General features: G+C 37.1%; 2 protein-coding genes across 5 annotated transcripts in view; one reads left to right on the plus strand and one right to left on the minus strand.

Moving 5' to 3' along the window:
* Positions 1 to 21,237, minus strand: part of LOC120772373 (probable muscarinic acetylcholine receptor gar-1) — a 59,329-nt gene that overhangs the window by 4,492 nt on the left and 33,600 nt on the right. For both annotated transcript variants that reach the window (XM_040100970.1, XM_040100960.1), the window contains exons 2-3: positions 539 to 854; positions 41 to 468 (exon numbers count right to left, since the gene is read on the minus strand). In XM_040100970.1, coding sequence (XP_039956904.1) covers positions 41 to 468; positions 539 to 657 — 547 coding nt within the window. In that variant the 5' untranslated portion in view covers positions 658 to 854. The remainder of the gene's footprint in view (positions 1 to 40; positions 469 to 538; positions 855 to 21,237) is intronic.
* Positions 13,721 to 17,191, plus strand: LOC120772387 (L-galactose dehydrogenase-like). Of its 3 annotated transcripts, none has more exons than XM_040100980.1 (6): positions 13,721 to 13,784; positions 14,139 to 14,306; positions 14,919 to 15,198; positions 15,458 to 15,619; positions 15,682 to 16,055; positions 17,009 to 17,191. In XM_040100980.1, the coding sequence occupies exons 2-6, from the start codon at positions 14,164 to 14,166 to the stop codon at positions 17,082 to 17,084; spliced, it is 1,035 nt and encodes a 344-aa protein (XP_039956914.1). In that variant the 5' UTR covers positions 13,721 to 13,784; positions 14,139 to 14,163; the 3' UTR covers positions 17,085 to 17,191. The 3 variants fall into 3 exon arrangements, with proteins under 3 accessions (XP_039956914.1, XP_039956921.1, XP_039956930.1); XM_040100987.1 differs by lacking the exon at positions 13,721 to 13,784 and adding an exon at positions 13,802 to 13,952; XM_040100996.1 differs by lacking the exon at positions 13,721 to 13,784 and adding an exon at positions 13,997 to 14,074.

A 21,237-nucleotide genomic window follows, 5' to 3' on the forward strand; every position in this document is an offset into this window, starting at 1 on the left:
TTTCAACTGAATTTTACGCCAAACTCAACCACAAACTTACCGATCAGCACATCCGTGGCGGCCAAAGATGCTATAAAATAATTGCTCGGTTGTCGTATATTCCGATCCACGATGAAGGCAAGCAGTACAAGCACATTACCGCCCACCGTCAAGATGATGCAGATCGATAGACACAGCGCGATCAGTATGCTCTGCCAGAGCGCAAAAGGTGGCAGTACTTGCGAGGGCGTGGGACCGCGTGTAGTCACATTCGTAAAATCTTCCAAGAGGCTATAGTTCAGACTGCGGTTGGTATAGGTTGCCAGCATATCCATATCGATATTAGCATTCCAAATGTTGAGTTCACCGTTCTCGCCAATGAAAGGATGGTACAATTGCGCGGCTTCCAGCAGACGTTTACATTCCGTATGCTCGACGAAGCGATTGAAAATGGACTTGCAAATATTTTCACGCTCCTTTTTCTGTCGCCTGCGGTAGTTTGAAGTTTCGTTACAGGAGTTCAATTAATGTATGTTAAATTAAGGAATTGCGTACTCACCATTGCGTTATGAAGTCCGGCTTGATGGAGTAAATGGGATCCGTTTTATTGCTGGTGCCGCCAATCTCCAGCGTGGACAGTTCAATGTCTGCATATTCATTATGTGTGGGCGTTGTCATTTTGTTCTTCGCTATATGCAACGCCAAAAGATTGTGACCAGTGTGGTCGTTGTATGTTTGGTATTTATAGTCCAGTCACTTTTCGATGTTTGCCAAAAGCTGCACTTAAAGTGATTTTCGTTAGTAACTGTATTAGCAGTGTAACCGCAAAGTGCTGGTCAGCAAGGACATCCACTTCGGCATTATGGCTTCGAAATCTGCAATGCAAAAGAACCATCGGTGAATTTTACTACTCAGCTACTCTTGCGTTGCTATGAATTGTGTATTTGTTAAGAATATGGCTTGTGAAAACTAGCATTACCCTTTATTTTAAGTTCACTCACAAATTGTGTTGACAAATTGGTTTTATGTTGCATAATAATTTAATTTGGCTAGCAGATACGACGCAACAGGTAAGCGACAACAGCACGTAAATTTTCCATTGACGCATGTTACTTATTTGTTGAAATATTCTGCCATAAACTAAATTATTCCACTATGCCTTTGCATATACCATCAGCCTCGAGGCATTGTATACTAATCGCATGCCACTATCTGTCAAAATATTTTTATTGTTCCACATGCTCATAAAATGTCTCGTTATGAAAGAGCGTAGTAGAAATTTATGTAACACCTGATTTTTTCTGAATTTAGATCTCCTGTCATATCTTATAATGATTCGAACTTTTATTTTGTACCTTGATTCACACCTCCTTGCTTCTTAGTAAGATTTAAAGAGTTCATTGTGATTTGATTTTCTGCCACCGTATACTATTTTATAAACTAAAGTATCAGTTGAGAAATTAGAAAAAGCTAAATTCGCATAGTTGTAGTATTATCGACCAGATTTTATGTATTAATTATTATCATGCCACAAACTAAGAAATGTCTCCTGGATTTTATTAAGGTACCTCACATACAATCACAAATCATGTTCGGATTGTTCGAAAATGCTATTAATAGTTATATGAGGCCGAGGTCAAGTTTTCGCCCAATTCTATTTTTTTAAGCATAACGATGTACAGTTATGAGAAAAAAAAATGTTCTGTAATTATACCCTGAACAGGGTATATTAAGTTTGTCACGAAGTTTGTAACACCCAGAAGGAAGCGTCGGAGACCCTATAAATTGTATATATAAATCACCAGTATGTTGAGCTGAGTCGATTTAGCCATGTCCGTCTGTCTGTCCGTCCGTCTGTCTGTATATATACGAACTAGTCACTCAGTTTTTAAGATATCGTTTTGAAATTTTGTAAACGTCATTTTCTCTTCAAGAAGCTGTTCATTTGTCGAAACTGGCGATATCGGACCACTATAACATATAGCTGCCATACAAACTGAACGATCGGAATCAAGGGCTTGTATGGAAAAATTTCAAATTTGGCAAGATATATTCAAGAAATTCGGTATAGATTATTTTCTAAGGTAACAATGTAATCTCCGAAGAAATTGTTCAGATCGGCTCACTATAGCATATAACCGCCATACAAACAGAACGTGCTTGCATGTAAAACTTCCTCATTTAACGAAATATCTTAACGAAATTTGTTATGAGTTATTGTTCGTAAAATAATGTAGTATCGCAAGAAATTGTTCAGATCGGTTACCTATAGCATATAGCTGCCATACAAATTGAACGATCGGAATCAAGGGCTTGTATGGAAAACTTTCGCATTTGACGTGGTATCTTGACGAAATTTGACATGGATTACTACTTAAGGTAATAACATAATCTCCGAAAAATTGTTCAAATCGGATTTCTATAACATATAGCTTCCATACAAACTGGACACATAGTTACTAAAAGAAATGCACCTGTGTAGAGTATATTAGCTTCGGTACAGCCAAAGTTAACGTTTTTTCTTGTTTTAATTGAGATTACTTAAATATGGACCGGTATATCTAGATTAAAGTCACATGGAAGGTCGAGAATGATTATTAGGTACATGGGGGCTCAGGAAAGTATTGACCCCATTCAACTAAGTTTTGCTACACAGAAATACTAATGTCAGGAAAGGATTCTGTCTGAATTTCAATTGTATATCTCACACTTCGATCGATATTTTCTGTCAAAAGTCAACCATAGATACTGGGGTTCACATATTCGGTCCAAAGGGATTGAACAGTTTTGTTTGAATTTGGACAATTTTTGGTCATAAGGTGACATACTTTAATGGAATTATTAGTGCAAAGTTTTAGGCCGCAATATCAATTGCTTCCTGATTTGTATACTGGAATGAATTAAATGAAATTAAAGTTGGGAAGTAAGCCATTTTTACACTGTGACATAGGAATATGAGAAAAATGCCTCGAAATCGGCCGGGTCCCGAGATATGTGATTTCACCAAAAGGTAGGCGGTACACGCCCATTGTCTAATTTTTAAAGCGGCTTCCATAACGCCTTCCCATACCATCTCGGAGGTAAAATTTATTGCGCTTTTAGGAATTTTCAACACTACCGTTATATCGATTTCAAACATTTTCACACTGTCGGTAAGAGTTTACCAGAAGTTCAGTAGTTAGAGGGCGGGGCCACTCCCACTTTTCAAAATATTTTTCCCTACATTTACAGTTCATAACTTATGTAATTTAGTGCTTAGTTATGACACTTTATAGGATTTAGTTAAAGGTGATTTGTGGGCGTGGCAAAGGTCAGATTACGCCCATCTACGAACTCGTAAGTTTTTTTGTATTTGGAAACTCGCATACCAAGTTTCATCACTATATCCCAATTTTTTCTCAGTTACAGCTTGTACGGACGAACGGACGGACGAACACTCACCCGGATTTTAACTTTTCTCGTCATCCTGATCATTTATATTTATATATATAACCCTATATCTATCTCGCTTAGTTTTAGGAGTATAAAAATGATCTTTAGTGAATGAAGGCCATAATAGGTCTTAAAGAAAGTCATAGTAGCTCTGTAGGAGATTGGGTTAGGAAACTAAGTTCTATTCGTTTCGCATATATGAAGAATGCTGTTCGAGTCAGTTCCGGCGTTAGTTGCGGAATATACCGATTAGTATATCTTTGAAGTTCGAAGAAAATCAGACTATATATAAAGTGTACACATATATGACATATTCATATATAATTTTTACAAACATTTCAGCCAGTGTGCAATCTGTTACGTAAATTTGTGGCTGTTTGTGCTGCTTACATGTTGTTGTTTCATCCTCAACTGTTTTTGTTTATAACTCTTCAAATTCTGACCTCGATAAGTAATAAATGTTAAAACTTTTCCAGGTAAGCTGAGCATGGTGATTTCCTAAGGTTATGTTAATTAACATCCCTGATTTACCTCAGAGTTCATGTTGACAAGCATGGTGCTATACGTATGACTTTGTACGAACGTATGGACATATACACATAAAAATGCAGTCAATTGGCTACTCGCTTAGGGCGCTCAATTTGTTGTGCATGAATAGTTACTGCTACAAGTCGACATCCATCGTTAGTCGAAATTGAGTTGCAGCAAATACTAACAACCTCGCTGTGTTGCAAGAGTGTGAGTTGCAGCAAAATGCACAGCAGTCAACATATCACATATGCACCTGTATTCGAAAGCAAATGTTTGGGCGTGTGGTTCAGTTATAATGCAATTTCCAAGTTTTCACTGTGACAGGTAATACTCTTCAGAGACATGGTGCAAAGTGAAAATTATTTGGGTTGCGGTAATGTTCAAACTACATACATACATATATAGAGATACTCTTTAGATACTGATAGCTGAGAGGGTTTTGGAAAAATTCTCACAACCATCGTTTAGGAGTTTACGTTCTTTCAACAGTTCAGTGCGGCCAATATGTTTGAACAGCTGGTTGTAATGTGTTCGATTCGCCACCCTTAAGCACTTGGTTTCTTGAAGACAAATATACTTTATTGAAACAATATTTTCGTATCACTTTGTATATAATTGATATACGAGTAAATATATAAAAAATATATACAAATTCTAAGTAGAAAGCCTTGGATTGCATAACAATTATAAAGTAAGTATTCTGATCCATGTTTGTTAAAAAATTACTTTTGAGTGAGTTCTGTAAAAAAAAACACACTGTTCACAAAATTCTATATTCGCAATACATACATACATACAAGTTAGTAAATAGTTAGCCGACCGTAGAGAGCTGGGATTTAACATAGTTAGCGACAACCCCACAAGCAGCGCAGCACCGTTAAAAACAATTGCACCTCAGTGCATTACCGGCAAAAGTGGCTGATTTGTAGCTTATCACGCCAAGTGTGATAAATGAAGTTATACCTTGATTCTGCCACCTCTTATCGTTGGTGTTAGTGAAATTACTTTGCACGTCAAATCGCAACATGAAGGCAATGGAATTGGCCTTGGGAAGTATGTGTTGTTGTGCAAAAACATTGGAAACATTGCACGACATTGACGATTGGCGTTGGCGGCTGATGACTGATGGCTGCCGGTAGATGAGCAAATCTGTTGCTTCACTTGTACCTCACTCTAGTATGCTGGTAATGCAATTGCAAAGGAAATTGCAATGCTTACTGATACAAGGCAAATAAATGTTTGTGGAAGTGAGCAATAATTTCTTTTACCATACCACCACAATTACATACACAAGTGTGAGCATTTAAAATTCAATTTTGTTTGAGAAAATCTAATTGCGATTTCTCGGAAAATTACTGCAGTAGAATTCTCCTTTGGGTTACCGAAAAGTTACACTCTGCTTTATTGTCTCTTCCACTCACCTTCACCTTGTGTTCAAGTTCTTAGTGAAATGGAGTTAAATCAGAGAAAATCAATTATATTTTCGGCATTTCACTTCGGAAATCACTAAAGCGGAATAATTGATTTGTGGTGGAAAATGTAATTGACATTCTCCTTGGCAAGAAGGAGAAAATTCAGTGGATTTATATTTTGAGTCAATTAAAGACATTAAACGTGAATCGCTACGCGCATTGTAAACAATTCCGGAATTAAATTAATTTTCAAACCTCCTCTTCATTCCGGTCAGAATAGTGGGATTCTATAAGTTATTACGAAAGTTTCCGCATAATCCTCAAATTGAACTACAAGCATCGGATTGCAGAGTAAAAACGAGTTAAAACCAAACCGGGCCAAGGCCACTCAAAAATCAAAGAAATGCTCATTGGCTTTTTCGATATTCGCGGTTTGGCGCATCAAGAATTTGTTCCGAAGGGACAGACGGTCAATGAGAAGTTCTGTTTGGCCGCATCGAAGGCAGTAAGAACATACGTCGAAAACGGCCGGAAATGTGGAAAAACCTTTCATGGATTTTTCACGGCAATAATGCACCATCGCATCAAGTCACGATTGTGACGAAATTTAAAGCCGAAAACGCAATAAATACCATTGATCAACCACCGTATTCAACAGGTTTGGCTCGGTGTGATTTTTTCTTATTCCCCAAACTGGAATTTCCGCTGCGTTGCACCCGTTTTCAGTGATCCAGCAATTGTATACTATTTTTACTTTTCAAACTGAATTAAAATCCAATTTTATCAAATTTTTTTTCTAGTTTAGTTGAGCTTAGTTTTTTCTTAAATTAGTTTAGTTCAGTGTTACGTATATATTTATAAATGGTCAGGATGACAAGACGAGCTGAATTCTAAGCTGGTTTCTGTTCGTTCATCTATTATAATATAATTAAACTAGGTATACGTGTTATTTGGCACCCAATGGGGATTGGTATTGGAATTGGGCGAAATCGTTCAATTCCCACAAAATGTCGTTAATCGAAATTTTGGAACCCAAGTTCCAATTACGAAAACAACGTTCAATCTGTGAGGAATATTAGTAAAATTTGGATAAGTGACATGGTTATGAAATGTTCGATTAACCCGAACTTAATCTTTGCTATCAAAACCTATTCTAAATTGTACTCTGAATTGACGTGAAGGATGTTAATTTGAGAACAGATGGTCGTAAGAGTAATTCTTGTGTCAACAATCTAAATTTAAAGTACCCCAGAGCTGTAAGAACTTCAATTCACTCATATATAATATATCATTAACGAAATATTTACGATTTTTACCATTTGCATATAAAAAAAATTTCTTTTTGAATATTATTCATTAAGATGCAATACTCCTTATCGGCAATCGGGTGACATTTCTTTTATATAGTAAATATAAGAAGCATGTTAGTTGGAATAATAAATTCGTTGAAATTATTCCAATGTCATATGAGCGCTCAGAAGAATACTCTTCCATCATGTCATGAAATTTGATAATGAAAATAACATTTTTTTGAATTTGTAGAAAAATGTAATTATAATTCACCCCTTGCCTACAGGTTTTTTCCCTGTCACTTCGACTAACATTTCATTATATAACAGCCAATTAAAAATTTTTAAGCATATTTGCATCACCTCTTCGTGCAAATAGCGGTTAACCACACAGAAAAATCTAGCTAAAACCACGTGATAATATCGGACAAAGTTAACGGTAAATCATGTAAACATATTTGAAGTAATACAAAACCGTGCGAAATTGTTGAAAAGTGACAAATTAATTAAAACCGGATTTTCACACCTTTTCCCTGTAATGGCGAACAAAAAATAGGCAGAAAAGTCCTACAGTTGATCAATATTGACATTTCTTCATTTTCTATGCTCATAAAAATGTAAAATGAAATAAATTCACATTCCAACTTATTTACACAACAAATATGCCGTGGCTTTTACGCACACAAGCAAGGGTATGGATGGCTGTGTGACGGTATATTAGCATTTATATCATATCATGAAAATGCAAACAAGGAATTTTTGAACAAAAAATAGAACCTTTTTTATATAGAGAGTTCCTGATGCATATGCCCAAGTACTGATTTCAATAACAAAACGCCGCAAAGTATAACAAGTAAGGAAGGGCTAAGTAAAACGTGAGGATCGAAATCCAGGCAATTTTATATATACGTTTACTGTATACAAGGTCTGTCGCAAAAGAAACAGAACTTTTTAAATATAACTGTTTCTGGTGGCGCCACCTATTGGTGGGTATATGTAATAAAAAGTTTGATCTCTTGTTGACATTTCGTAAAAATTGGAAGACATTTGGATAACTACAATCGATGTTATCGATCAAAAAGTGACAGCAGCAGAGGACCTCTCTGACGATCAGAAGTCGGTCGTCTTCAGAAGTCAAAAATAAAGACAACGCTGATTTGTTTTACGATTCCGAAGGTATTGTACACCGAGAGCTCGTCCCACCTGGCCAAATGATTAATGCCGTGTTTTACCTTGGTGTTATGAATCGTCTTTTGTCACGCATTCGTCGTGCTCGACCACAATACCGTGAGGCAGAGTCCTGGCGCCTGTTGTACGATAATGCGCCGTGTCATCGGTCGACGCTTGTCACTGATTTTTTGACAAAAAACTCCATATTAACCATTAATCACTCACCCTACTCACCTGATCTGGCACCCTGTGATTTTTACCTATTTGGAAAACTTCATTTGCCCATGAAAGGACACTGGTTTCAGGACATTTCAGCTATCCAAAAGGCGACGACCGATATTCTCAAGAGCATTCCGAAAAATGACCTTAAACACTCATTTGAAATGTTAATTGACCGGGCTAAACGCTGTGTCGAAGCACAAGGAAACTACTTTGAATAAAAGAATATAACTTTTGAAAAATATAAATTTTTTGTTGTTTTTTAAACAGTCCTTGTATAACTCCTATACTGAGAGACTCATTAGGTTTGCTAGGTAAATGAAAAGCATTATATGTGGTATATACCAGTTGGAGTAGTATCGACCAGATTTTATCTATTTTTCCCAATACCACATACTATTAACATGTCACATAGTAAAATACTAATTATATAAAGTAAAATCAGTCGGATGTTCGAAAATCCTGACGTTAGGTATATGGGGAGTCAGTCAAGTTTTCGCTCAAATTTATCCTCTTTAGGCACAAAGATATCATGAATACACTGTTATGAGTAAAACATGCTAGCTCATTTTCATTGAGATAACTAAAATATTGGCCGATATATGCGGTGCAAAGTCATTCGGAAGTTCGATTATCTTTATATTAGATATATGGGGGCTCAGGAAAGTATTGACCTGATTCAAGCCATTTTAAACATACAGACATACCATTGTCAGAGAAGTACTATCCTTGAATTTCAATTATATATCTCACACATTGACAAATATTTTCGATCAAAAGGCAACTATAGGTACTGGGATCCAAGTTTCGGTACCTAGGGTCTTAACCACTTTTTGTTGGATTTGAAAAATGTTTGATCATGCCTCCTATACAATAATTGTACTATTCGTGCAAAGTTTAATCTCGGTATTAGTCAAAGAATCAAGTAGATTTTAAAATTGTGCTATAAGGAAAGTAGTCGTGGTTATTGTCCGATTGCGCTCATTTTTACAACGTGTCATAGAAATGTGAAAAAAGTACTACATATAAAATTTTGTCGGTCAGTCGGGTAGATATGGGGTTTAACCAAAAAGTAGGCGGTGCCACGCCCATCATCCAATTTTTATCCTTGTTCCTATAAAGCCTTGTCATACCATACTGGCAGCAAAGTTTTGCCTCTCTTGCGCATTTAGTTATTCATTTATCCCGCTTTTAGCAGTTTTGAACATTACCGTTATATGGGGAGTGCGGGGTTTTTCATCAAATTTCGTCCATTTTCACACTATCGGTAGAAGTTTTACAATATTCGTGCGGAGTGAATTTGGACGAATGTGACTTTCTCAGCAATATTTGGAGCGTTTTAAAAAGGATAAAGTGGATTTTGTGCATCGATTAATCACTACAGATGAGACTTGGGTCTATCACCATGATCCTGAATCAAAACAAGAGGCTAAAGAGTGGTTCGAACCTAGTTGTTCGGCATGGAAACAAGTTCGTATCCGAAAATTGGCCAAGAAGGTTATGGCATGAGTTTTTTGATTACTTGAAAACTTGTAAAAAAAATCAATTCTGAATATTATTGCAACCTTTGGGACCAGGTGAAGGAATTCGTGAAAAAAGACCCGGTTTGCAGAAGAAAAAACCTTTTTCAATAGGACAATGCAGCGTGTCACAAGACTATTTTGACAATGGCTAAAAACCATGAATTAAAGTGCGAATTGTTGGAGCATCCACCGTATTCACCAGATTTCGATTTGTTTCCAGAAATCTAAAAATTTATTCGTGGCAAACGTTTTTCATAAAATGCAGAGGTCATAACGACTGTTGAAGCGTATTTTGCAGACCTTCCGGATTCTCACTTCAGGGATGGGATCCACAGATTGGAGAATCGTTGGAGCAAGTGTATTAATGTTCAGGGAGATTATACTGAATAATAAGGTGTATTTTGAGTCATAAAATTGTGTTTTTCTTATCAAACGACAAAACTTATTGAACAACCTGGTATATACATATGTATATAAAATTTATTAGAGGGCGGAGCCACGCCAACTTTTTCAAAATTTTTTTCCCACAGATGCCCCTTGCTACTGCGATCCCCTGTGCCAAATATGAGTTTTATATCTTAATTTAGTGTCTAGTTATGGCTCTTTATACGGTTTTGGTTAATGGCGATTTGTGGGTGTGGCAGTGGCCCGATTTCGCCCCTCCACAAATTCGATCTTTTTATAATATCTCAATTTCATTTCAGACAGACAGTAAACCGGATTTCAACTTTCCTCGTCATCCCGATCATTTATAAAAATATAACCCTATATCTATCTCTATTAGTTTTAGATGATACGTACAACCTTTAGGTGAACAAAAGTATCATACTCTGCAACAACTGGTTGCAAGATTATAAAAAAACTGACTCGTCAGTAATCGCAATTGAAACAGGAGAAAAAGTTTGCCAGTAAGATGCATTGGATCTTCCAGGAAGATTCTCAAAAATGGTTTGGTTCGATCAGCGTCTTCAATACCAATAGAAACTGTATCTGCTGCTATTGGTCTATGGTGGAATCGTTTGAGGGTCTATAGTAATACTCTTCACAGTTACAATTTGTTTAAGGAGATCTTTATTCTGATTTGATCAGTCAGTTTGAATGGCAGTTATATCTGCCTGTTCTTTCATCTGTCTTTATTTTCGCGAACTAATACTATGAAGTGTGTAACACACAGAAAAAAAGTCGGAGACTCTACAAAATATATATTTAAACGATCAGTATGAAGAGTTGAGCAATTGCCCGCCTCAAGAAGAACAAAGCGGCAGGGGCCGACGGACTACCGGCCGAGCTATTCAAACACGGCGGCGAAGAACTAATAGGGAGCATGCATCAGCTTCTTTGTAAAATATGGTCGGACGAGAGCATGCCCAACGATTGGAATTTAAGTGTGCTATGCCCAATCCATAAAAAAGGAGACCCCACAATCTGCGCCAACTACCGTGGGATTAGCCTCCTCAACATCGCATATAAGGTTCTATCGAGCGTATTATGTGAAAGATTAAAGCCCACCGTCAACAAACTGATTGGACCTTATCAGTGTGGCTTCAGACCTGGAAAATCAACAACCGACCAGATATTCACCATACGCCAAATCTTGGAAAAGACCCGTGAAAGGAGAATCGACACACACCACCTCTTCGTCGATTTCAAAGCTGCTTTCGACAGCACGAAAAGGAGCTGCCTTTATGCCGCGATGTCTGAATTTGGTATCCCCGCAAAACTAATACGGCTGTGTTAACTGACGTTGAACAACACGAAAAGCTCCGTCAGGATCGGGAAGGACCTCTCCGAGCCGTTCGATACCAAACGAGGTTTCAGACAAGGCGACTCCCTATCGTGCGACTTCTTCAACCTCCTCCTGGAGAAAATAATTCGAGCTGCAGAACTAAACAGAGAAGGTACCACCTTCTATAAGAGTGTACAGCTGTTGGCGTATGCCGACGATATTGACATCGCCGGCCTCAACACCCGCGCCGTTAGTTCTGCTTTCTCTAGGCTGGACAAGGAAGCACAGAAAATGGGTCTGGCAGTGAACGAGGGCAAGACGAAATATCTCCTGTCATCAAACAAACAGTCGTCGCACTCGCGACTTGGCTCTCACGTCACTGTTGACAGTCATAACTTTGAAGTTGTAGATAATTTCGTCTATTTAGGAACCAGCATTAACACCACTAATATAATGTCAGCCTGGAAATCCAACGCAGGATTGCTCTTGCCAACAGGTGCTACTTCGGACTGAGTAGGCAATTGAAAAGTAAAGTCCTCTCTCGGCGAACAAAAGCTAAACTCTATAAGTCGCTCATAATTCCCGTCCTGCTATATGGTGCAGAGGCTTGGGCGATGACAGCAACCGATGAGTCGACGTTACGAGTTTTCGAGAGAAAAATTCTGCGAAAGATTTATGGTCCTTTGCGCACTGGCCACGGCGAATATCGCATCCGATGGAACGATGAGCTGTACGAGATATATAACGACATTGACATAGTTCAGCGAATTAAAAGACAGCGGCTACGCTGGCTAGGTCATGTTGTCCGGATGGATGAAAACACTCCAGCTCTGAAAGTATTCGACGCAGTACCCGCCGGAGGAAGCAGAGGAAGAGGAAGACCTCCACTCCGTTGGAAGGACCAAGTGGAGAAGGACCTGGCTTCGCTTGGAATATCCAATTGGCGCCGCGCAGCGAAAAGAAGAAACGACTGGCGCGCTGTTGTTAACTCGGCTATAATCGCGTAAGCGGTGTCTACGCCAATTAAGAAGAAGAAGATGAAGAGTTGAGTCGACTTAGGTGCCCGTCTCTATGTCTGTGCCAATGTGAAGTGATCCCTCAAGTTTGAGAGAGCCAAGAATCTGCTCATTTGACATAACCGCCGATATCGGGCCACTCTAGGACTTAACTGCATTTAAACTGACTTATTGAAATTAAACCTTTGTATAAAAAAGTTTTTTATATGACAAGATAGCTTCTTAAAATTTTATATAGTAGATTAATGTCCAAGGCCAAGCTACATTGTCCGAATAAATTTTTAAATCGGATCCAGCCAAAGTTAGAGTCTTTTCTGTTCAATACAAATCAGTAAATACTATAGTTTGTTTCTAAAGTTTACAAATGTGTTGGCATTTTAGTGAATATTTACTGCCAAAGTTGATAGATTAGCTGTGTAGCCCCGTATGTTGCCTCGTATGCCGCAATATTGTCGCTATCATTTTTGCGCCGACCACTGTCTTGAGCCACAAAAATCAATGAGAAAATTCTCATGCGTATATTTGCTTCTGTTGCTGACTCTTAAATTGATTTTTTCGCTGAGACTGAAGTCAGCATGAAAAAAGCTATGCCTTTTATCTTATATACAGTACTATGAAAGGAAATGTATTATTTGAAATGACCTACAACACAAAAGGTATGTATAACCTGTCACAAACATGTGCAAAATGTATTGCGAATAATTGTGAAATTCTCTGAATTCTCTTTAAATAAATTGTTAATGAAACGGAGCTCAAGGTCTGGATTGGTTGATATCCTCTAAACGGAGAAATGTGGCATCTGGCTTAGAGAAGGGAGGATTTTTAGTTTTTTTATAGCAAGATTTATATTCTTAATAAGGTTAATATAAATGTACGGTGACGGACGAACCCGGCATTCAACTAGTCTCGCCATCCTGATCATTTTGATATATGTATATTCATGAATTTATCTATCTCTCTTATTTCCAGGTATTACAAACAACAGCTAAGAAAAAAACTCATCCTCTCCTGTGCCACATGACGCAAGAGTATATAAAGTAACGCTGTAAGTCCGTTGCAATCTCTCTTCTTATCAATGCTGAAATACATACATAGATATACATATATGTATATATTGTCATTTTATTATTCTATTGTTAGAGCTGAAAAATAGTAAAAAACTGGCAAAGTCAAATGTGTTGATTATACATATGTATGTACATATTATATGCTCAAATATAATAATTGCTCTTACGTATTGTAGCATTTCTCTCAACTCTCTTCGTGTTGTAACGAAGAGTTAGATTTAGCAATGTCTCTTTTGTTTGAGAGTGAGGTTCCTAAGCACCGCAGTCGATGATTATCTCTCAAGAGGTTATATCTCTCTACTGATTACACTTGCTTGAGTGTTTGTTTACTTCCCAATGCCGGTCTAGTATATAAGAGGTCAAACAAAGAAATTAATTTCATTGCTACACTGAACACTCTAACGACGTGTGAACCATTTTGTGAGTAAATCTGCACTAATAAAATCATTAAAAATCCTAAACAATTAATTCGACTTTCGCAAAGGTTGTAAATAAGTAAAGTGATCATATTATCGATTGCACTGACAGACAGACCGACGAGAGATAGACATCAGGAAATCAATTTATAACGTCATTCTGATCACTTTGGTATATATAGTATTACAATTCCATATCTCTATCAATTAGTTTAGGTGTTGCAAGCAACTGTTAGTTGAACAAAACTTTTGCAACTTGATCCACATATGGCGAGAGGGGAAAAAATTATATAAATAATATTTTTCTTAGCATTGCAATACAGTTATTATGAGACTCATGTATATTTATTCTTTGCAGTTACACGGTGGAAAAGTTTTTAAAAATGTCTCTGCTGCCAAACACATTCGTCAAGGGCGTACACGATGAAGAACTTTCCAAACGTATGGAGTACCGTACACTCGGTCGCACCGGACTACAGGTGTCGAAAGTCTCATTAGGCACAGCAACTTTAAGTGATTTATATGGGTAAGTTTTTACATCAAGACGTTTTTCGATTAAGTCTATGCCAATCTAGACTTGGTAGTTAAAAGCGCTGACATTACGAGATTGTTAAATGCTAAACGGATAAGTTAATAATTTGTGGAAGTGTTTTGTCCACGTAGCTCAATAGTGGCTTTTGGCTCTCCACTACAAAGCAGGGTTACAAATGCATCAATATATTGTTCTTAGATATTCCAACAGCCTCATCTATTATAATAGTTGTATATAAAGTTAGAATGACCTTGTTAGAGGTCGTACGTACATATATGGATACAATTTTCTTACACGGAAACTTTCCGGTCCGACATTGAAGATGCAAAATGTTGCGACCAAACTAACGTGACTTTAAGGAAAGCTCTTAGGGTTGGGAGCTTACAAAATTCTCAATGTTCAAAAAGTTTAATAGATACGAATTTTTAAATAAGCTTTTTAAGTAATTTTCAAATTTGGAATGAACGAATGATATAAGAAAAACGTTCCACAAATATTTTGTGCAGAGTTCTTCGCCTTTTCAAAAAAATACTCCAGTCAGTTACAAATATTATTATTATTATGGTTCTGTTTCGATAGTAATTACATTTATCTACATATATACAGAGAACTAGATTTGGACGATGCAATAGCGATGATACACAAAGCTATAAAAGCTGGCATTAATTACATTGACACAGCGCCGTATTACGGTCAAGGTCGTGCCGAAGAGGTATTGGGTATGGCGTTGAAAACTGTGCCAAGACAGGCGTACTATATAGCCACGAAAGTTGGACGCTATGAAAAGGATTTGGTAAAGCGATTTGATTTCTCTGCCAAAAGGACGCGAGAAAGTGTTGAGAAGAGCTTAAAATTACTGGGTATCGAATATGTAGACATTATACAGGTGAGTAATGGTTCTAAGTTATGTTCTGTGCTAAGAATATGGTGATAAGCTAGATGCTTTGTTAGGACTTTTCTCCCTTTTGCTTTTTCAAATTTATTCAACTTAAAGCGCTAAAGTTTTCTTATAATCAGATATAAATTTGAGAACACAACATTTGCTAAAATATTCTGTATATAGTATATTTAAAGATCTGAAATTGTGAGACCGTCTAACACACGAAGTACTTCGCTACTACTACTACTACTACTACTCTTTCCAGGTTCATGACATCGATTTTGCCAAAAATCTTGATGTTATTGTCAACGAGTGTCTGCCTGAACTGGTAAAAATTGTTAAGGAAGGCAAGGCAAGGTTTATCGGTATCACCAGTTACAATCTGGAAGTGCTTAAGGAGTGCGTAAAACGTGCGCCGTGCGTTGATGTAATAAACATTTTCTATATTTTTTAAACTTTTTATATAATTTTACACTTTTACATTCTCAGATCATACTCTCATATTCGCGTCACACGCTGCTAGACGATACACTGAAGGGATATGTGAACTTTTTCCAACAGCATAATATTGGCATTGTTTGCGCGTCCGCTCATGCATTAGGTCTGTTGACCAACGCCGGACCACAGCCCTGGCATCCCGTTGTTGATGATGTGAAGGCGATTTGCAGCAAAGCGGCGAAGATTTGTAAGGATGCCAATATTGAGCTTGGTAAATTGGCTATGTATCAATTTATGCAGTTGGACGGTGCGAGCACATTTTTGGTCGGTATGGAGACTTGCAAGCTGTTAGATATAAATCTAGCCGCTTATTACAATGGACTTAGCAAAAAAGAAATGGAGATATTGCAACAATTGCGTGCAACGTAAGTAAATAATATAATCAAGTACAACAAGAATTTCTCCAAAGATGAGTGGAGAGGGTGTTCATTCAAAGCCTATATCAAGCAACGTCCTCAATGAAGTGACTCACAGCTTTGGCAGTATAAACCACAACAAATAAGGCTTTCTTGAAGCACCGAGTTTTCTTTGCAACATTATCATGGTTTCATAATAAGGAACCTATCAAGTTATTTAAGATAAAAGGTAGTATTAACGTCTAAGACTTAATCTTCTGAGTTAAAATTAAAATTATTTTAGTGAGTCAAACTAACCAAGTAAATTACTGGTTCACTCTTACTAATATCACATACTCAAAGACTTGTGTTCGTGACAAAGTAGACTCTTCAAAATATTTCTGTGGAATTTTCAACGATTCCATAGCCATAATTCCATTGGAAACACAAAATTTCTAGCAGAGTGTTTAGTTTTTTCCAAGGTAAAAAAATTGCCAAGCAAACTTTTCGAGAACTAAACAAAAAGCTGCTTCACTGAAATAAATTGTTGTCGATCCGGTTTGCATACAAAGCTTATATGAAATTTGATCTTGGGCGTAAGTTGATGAGCAAACCGATTTCGATATCGGTCTCGGGGTTCTATTTTCGCAGTTTCCATAACTCCCAACTGATTAATCAAGTAGAACAATTAAAACCGCATCTTAGCTCTACTGAATTTCGACCAGTAATTGTTGTTATCTTGAGCTCTAACAACAGCGTATACACTATTTTACATTATTACTGTGGACCTTGGTTTAATTATATTGAAGAATTGTAGGGGACAATTTTTTTTATTAGTTAACGGCAGAGTGACCCACTACTTCATTGAAAGAACACCTTATCCAAGTGAAAGTAAATCCAAATATTTTAATAATAGTCAATTTTATGTTGTTAATGAGAAATGAGTACATACATACATACATATATGCATTATTTATTGACAGCCTTTTCACGAAATCATACAATTGGGATGGCGTCGAAATAGAGGAATACCAGCGTGCATTGTCGAAGGCGAAATAAATGAGAATTCATGTGTGAGAACCTCTCACTGGTATATTTAATATAAAACATTCACACGATTTATTGAATAGTGAAATAAAAATCAACTAAAATTTAACGAATAGTTATCAACGGTTTATTCAATAATATTACACAAGGTGGCGCAAAAATTATGTTTTTTGCCTGTAATTTTTTTAAAAAATGAAAAACTTCGATTCTGCTTGTGGATTATTTTTATTTGGTCTTTTAAATTTTTTTTACATCAAGTCGAGATTATGATATCATGTAAATGGCCGCCGCCACAGTTGATTGTCATTTGAGCCCTTTTTATGGCATTATCCATCACTTTGGCCAGAACTTCCGGCGATAGGTCCCCACATTCTTGACGGATATTGTCCTTAAGAGCTGCAAGAGTCTGAGGCTTGTTGACATAAGCCCGCGACTTAAAAAAGCTCCATTAAAAGGAGTCTGGAGCGGTAAAATCAGGCGATCTTGCTCGCCAGTGCAAATCGCCGAAACGGGATATTAGGCGCCCGGGAAATGTACCCTTCAGCATATTGGTTGTGGCACGTGCTTTGTGTGCCTTTGCACCGTCCTGTAGGAACCACATGTTCCACAAAAGAACTTGCTAATCATTGCTCTGAAGCGCTCACTACTCACACTAACCGTTTGGCCCGCGACGTCTTCGAAGAAAAAAGGTCCGATGACTCCTCCAGCGAAAACAGTACACCACACAGTGACTTTGAGCGTAATGGCCCTTCGTGGGTTACACGCGGATTTTAGTGCCCCAGAAGCGTAAATTTTGCTTATTTACGTACCCGCTAAGATGGAAATGGGCCTCATCACTCATGATTATTTTTGATGAAAAGTAATCTCCATCTTGGTGGTGATTAAGGATGGCTTGAGCGTATGTTAGACGCGATTGGCGGTCAGTAGCTAACAGCTGATGCACAGTCTGGACTTTGTACGGAAACATCTTCAAATGTTGTACCAAAATTCGCTGTAAACACCGTCGACTGATACTCATTTGCGTGGCACGTCGTCTGGTCGATGTCGACGGCGCTTCTATGAGCCGGGTCATCGGAAAATTGGCGTACAGGTTCTTATTGAAAAACCCTCTGCAAGCCGTGAGATAATAGAACTCAATAACATAACCATGAACGCGGAATGTGCAACCATATACATATACATATTCTGCGCTAAATACCTCATTTCCGATCTTTCACTGACATAATTTTATATTTCATTGCTTTCGGCTGACGCTGCGCTGCTCTTACTGCTGTTGCTGTTGCTGTTGTCGCTTTTGATAAATCCTTGTAGCGGAAGCATTTAACAATTTTTCAAGTACTATAGCACGATTGCTGTGGAGAGCGATAAACGAATATGAAAAACGAATTCAAAAAAATGTTTGCAAGTAAGTGCCGAAGCGTTTGCTCTCAAAGCGGCGTTAATGCACCGCCAAGCAGCAAACGGATAAGTTTGCAATTTTTTCGACATTCACCACACTTTCGTTTTCACTTTCCCACTTTATTTTCATTTTAGTTTAAATTTCCTCAGTTGACAGACTTTTACTGTTTACTGTTCTCAATGTCGGAGGTGATTTTCGCCACAATTTTGTGTGAAAGCAGGGATGATAGCTTGTTGAAAAAATATGGCCGAAATATTAAAATTGGAAGAGAATATTATGCGTTATTGCTGATATATGGCTCCAATTGCTATAAAATGTAGAAGAATATTGATTTACTTAGCCCAATGATTGAAATAATCTTGGAACATAATGATAAACCCTTATCTTTATTATAAAGCTAAATTCTTAGCAAAAACATTAAATTGTATGCGTTTATTATGTAGATATACACTTATTTTATAGTTAGACCTAAAACTGTATATATCTACAATATTTGCAACTCCAACGTGCCACTTTATTCCATTTTCATTATTACACTTTATTACCTTTTTTTCTGTCACTTTTTTATAGCATTTTATATTGCCAATTATTTTCCTCATTATAAACGCCCAGCGCACAACTAGTTGCACGCGTGAACTGCGGAATATGAAGAAAGGGAAAGAAAAGTATTCCCTTGGCCAAGTGATGTTGCTGTCGGAAATGTGCTGGTGGCATTGGCAATATTTGCGCCTTTCATGTGAGTCTTTTGGGAGTTGTGGTGAGCCAAAAATTAAAATGCCAAGTGAACAAAGGCACACATGTAGACACGCACGCAGAATACAAGTATGTCGACGCCACTCGTGGCAAGCCGTTGAGCAGCAAGTTAGCTTAACACATCGCCAGAAAGTGAGCAATCTCCATAGTAAACTACTACAATAACAACGACCAAACTTTAATAATTATTATATTAATAGTTAGTGCTGGAACTCGCCAGCGCTTGTCAGTACAAAATTGCAATATGTACTAATGTGGGCTTAAAATCACCGAGCTCCCGCTCTGTCGTGCTACTTCGTCGGTTTCTGTCTCTTGCTGAGCTCATTTTCTCCTAAAACATTGTCAACGGCTCATTAAACGCGCGCTATAAAGCGTCTTTTTTTGTTATCATTATATTGGATTCGTTTTCTTTTGCATTATTTTTCTAATAAAAGAGGCTGCTTCATGCTCGTGTGCTTCTTTAATTCCTACTGATAGAGCAGGTTATTATTAATATGCTTTGTCAATCAACCATCATAAACTCTTTGCATATAATTAGAGGAAAGTGCTTAAACTCCTAAAGTGACACACACATATCTTTTAAGAGATTACAGAAGAGTAGACATTTTTTTTATTTAGAAGTCTGTAAATATTTTACTGAAAAGGTGTAACGATGCTTAGAATACAGTCTTCTTCAAACAAGCGATAGAAAGATGAAATTTTGATACCGAAGAAGAAAGGAAAGCAAAGGTATGAAGCTGGATATTCTATTTCTACAAGTGCATATTATATATGTATATCTTTAAGATTATATATGGAAGATATATAATTAAGGAGATATGATTCAAGAGGTCGCATTAAAATAGCAAATCTGGAAGATTTGTTTTTCAGAAGTCTAAAAAAATTTCCCTCCAATAAACAATCAGGTCTTAAATGATGGTGTTCTATGTATTGATCCAAAAATGAAGACAGAGAAGCGAAATTTTGTAAAAGAAGAAGAAGATGATTTAGAGGACTGATTCGATTTATGGATGTTTCGGATGATAGATGGTACATATAAATAAGTATACATTCCTCAATATAAATATAGTATAGAAGTTCACTTCTATTGAAGAGAAGAAATTTGGAACTGAAAGCGAAAAGTATATCATGACAAGCCTATGTGTCCTATGTGTAATCCGATGTTATCGAAATAGAACTAAACTTGACTAACTGAATTGGCGTAATGACATAACATAATCCTAAATTCAGTTTCTGAAATGGCTTGAGCTTTTGGTACAAAATCCGAAAAATTTAACTTGCTAAGACATTATTTCGGAAGCTGAGAATATCTAGAGTAACCAGGTTGGTTGTCATAAATATACAAAAGACTTCTTAATTTCTTACGGGTTGAAACAGCTGCGAAGGGCAAATTAAGTAAAAAGCTTTGAGAAAAGTGTTTTGCGAGTCCATTACACAGACAAATCCCGTGCATTTATATTATCATTCAATTTAAATGAGATCCATTCAATTAAAGTGAGATTCATTCAATTCCACTTATTTTTATTTATGCCATTACATTTTGCATTACGTAAACCATGCTGCAATGCTTTTCATCACGTTTCCTTTTATGACAATGGAATTGTCCTTCCACCCAGCACTTCACGAAGCATAGAGAATGCATTAAAATCTTATGTCATTAAATCTCTTAAAGCTTTAAATTAACAATAATCACGACTTATGTATGTGAGAACAGCAACGCCTTTAGCACAGAAAACAGATGAAAAAAAGAAAGTAAACGACTGACTTGACAAACCTTACGTTTTAATTAAAAACGCTGAAAAATAAAAGTAATAAAAAATCACCAAGTAACTAAGACAAATGACAATGACATACATTTTTTCACTGCACTGTGCCGCACGCCACCGACACCCTGCCACACGCAGCTTGCGTTCCAGGCTCTTTCATAAAGAGACACGAATATTGTTGGCGTGGCCATTTTTTATTTTTTACATGTAATGCCTTAGGTGTGACTGACTACACAAGCGGCAGTTG

This window comes from Bactrocera tryoni, chromosome 1 (assembly GCF_016617805.1).
Source record: "Bactrocera tryoni isolate S06 chromosome 1, CSIRO_BtryS06_freeze2, whole genome shotgun sequence".
Classification (NCBI taxonomy): domain Eukaryota; kingdom Metazoa; phylum Arthropoda; class Insecta; order Diptera; family Tephritidae; genus Bactrocera; species Bactrocera tryoni.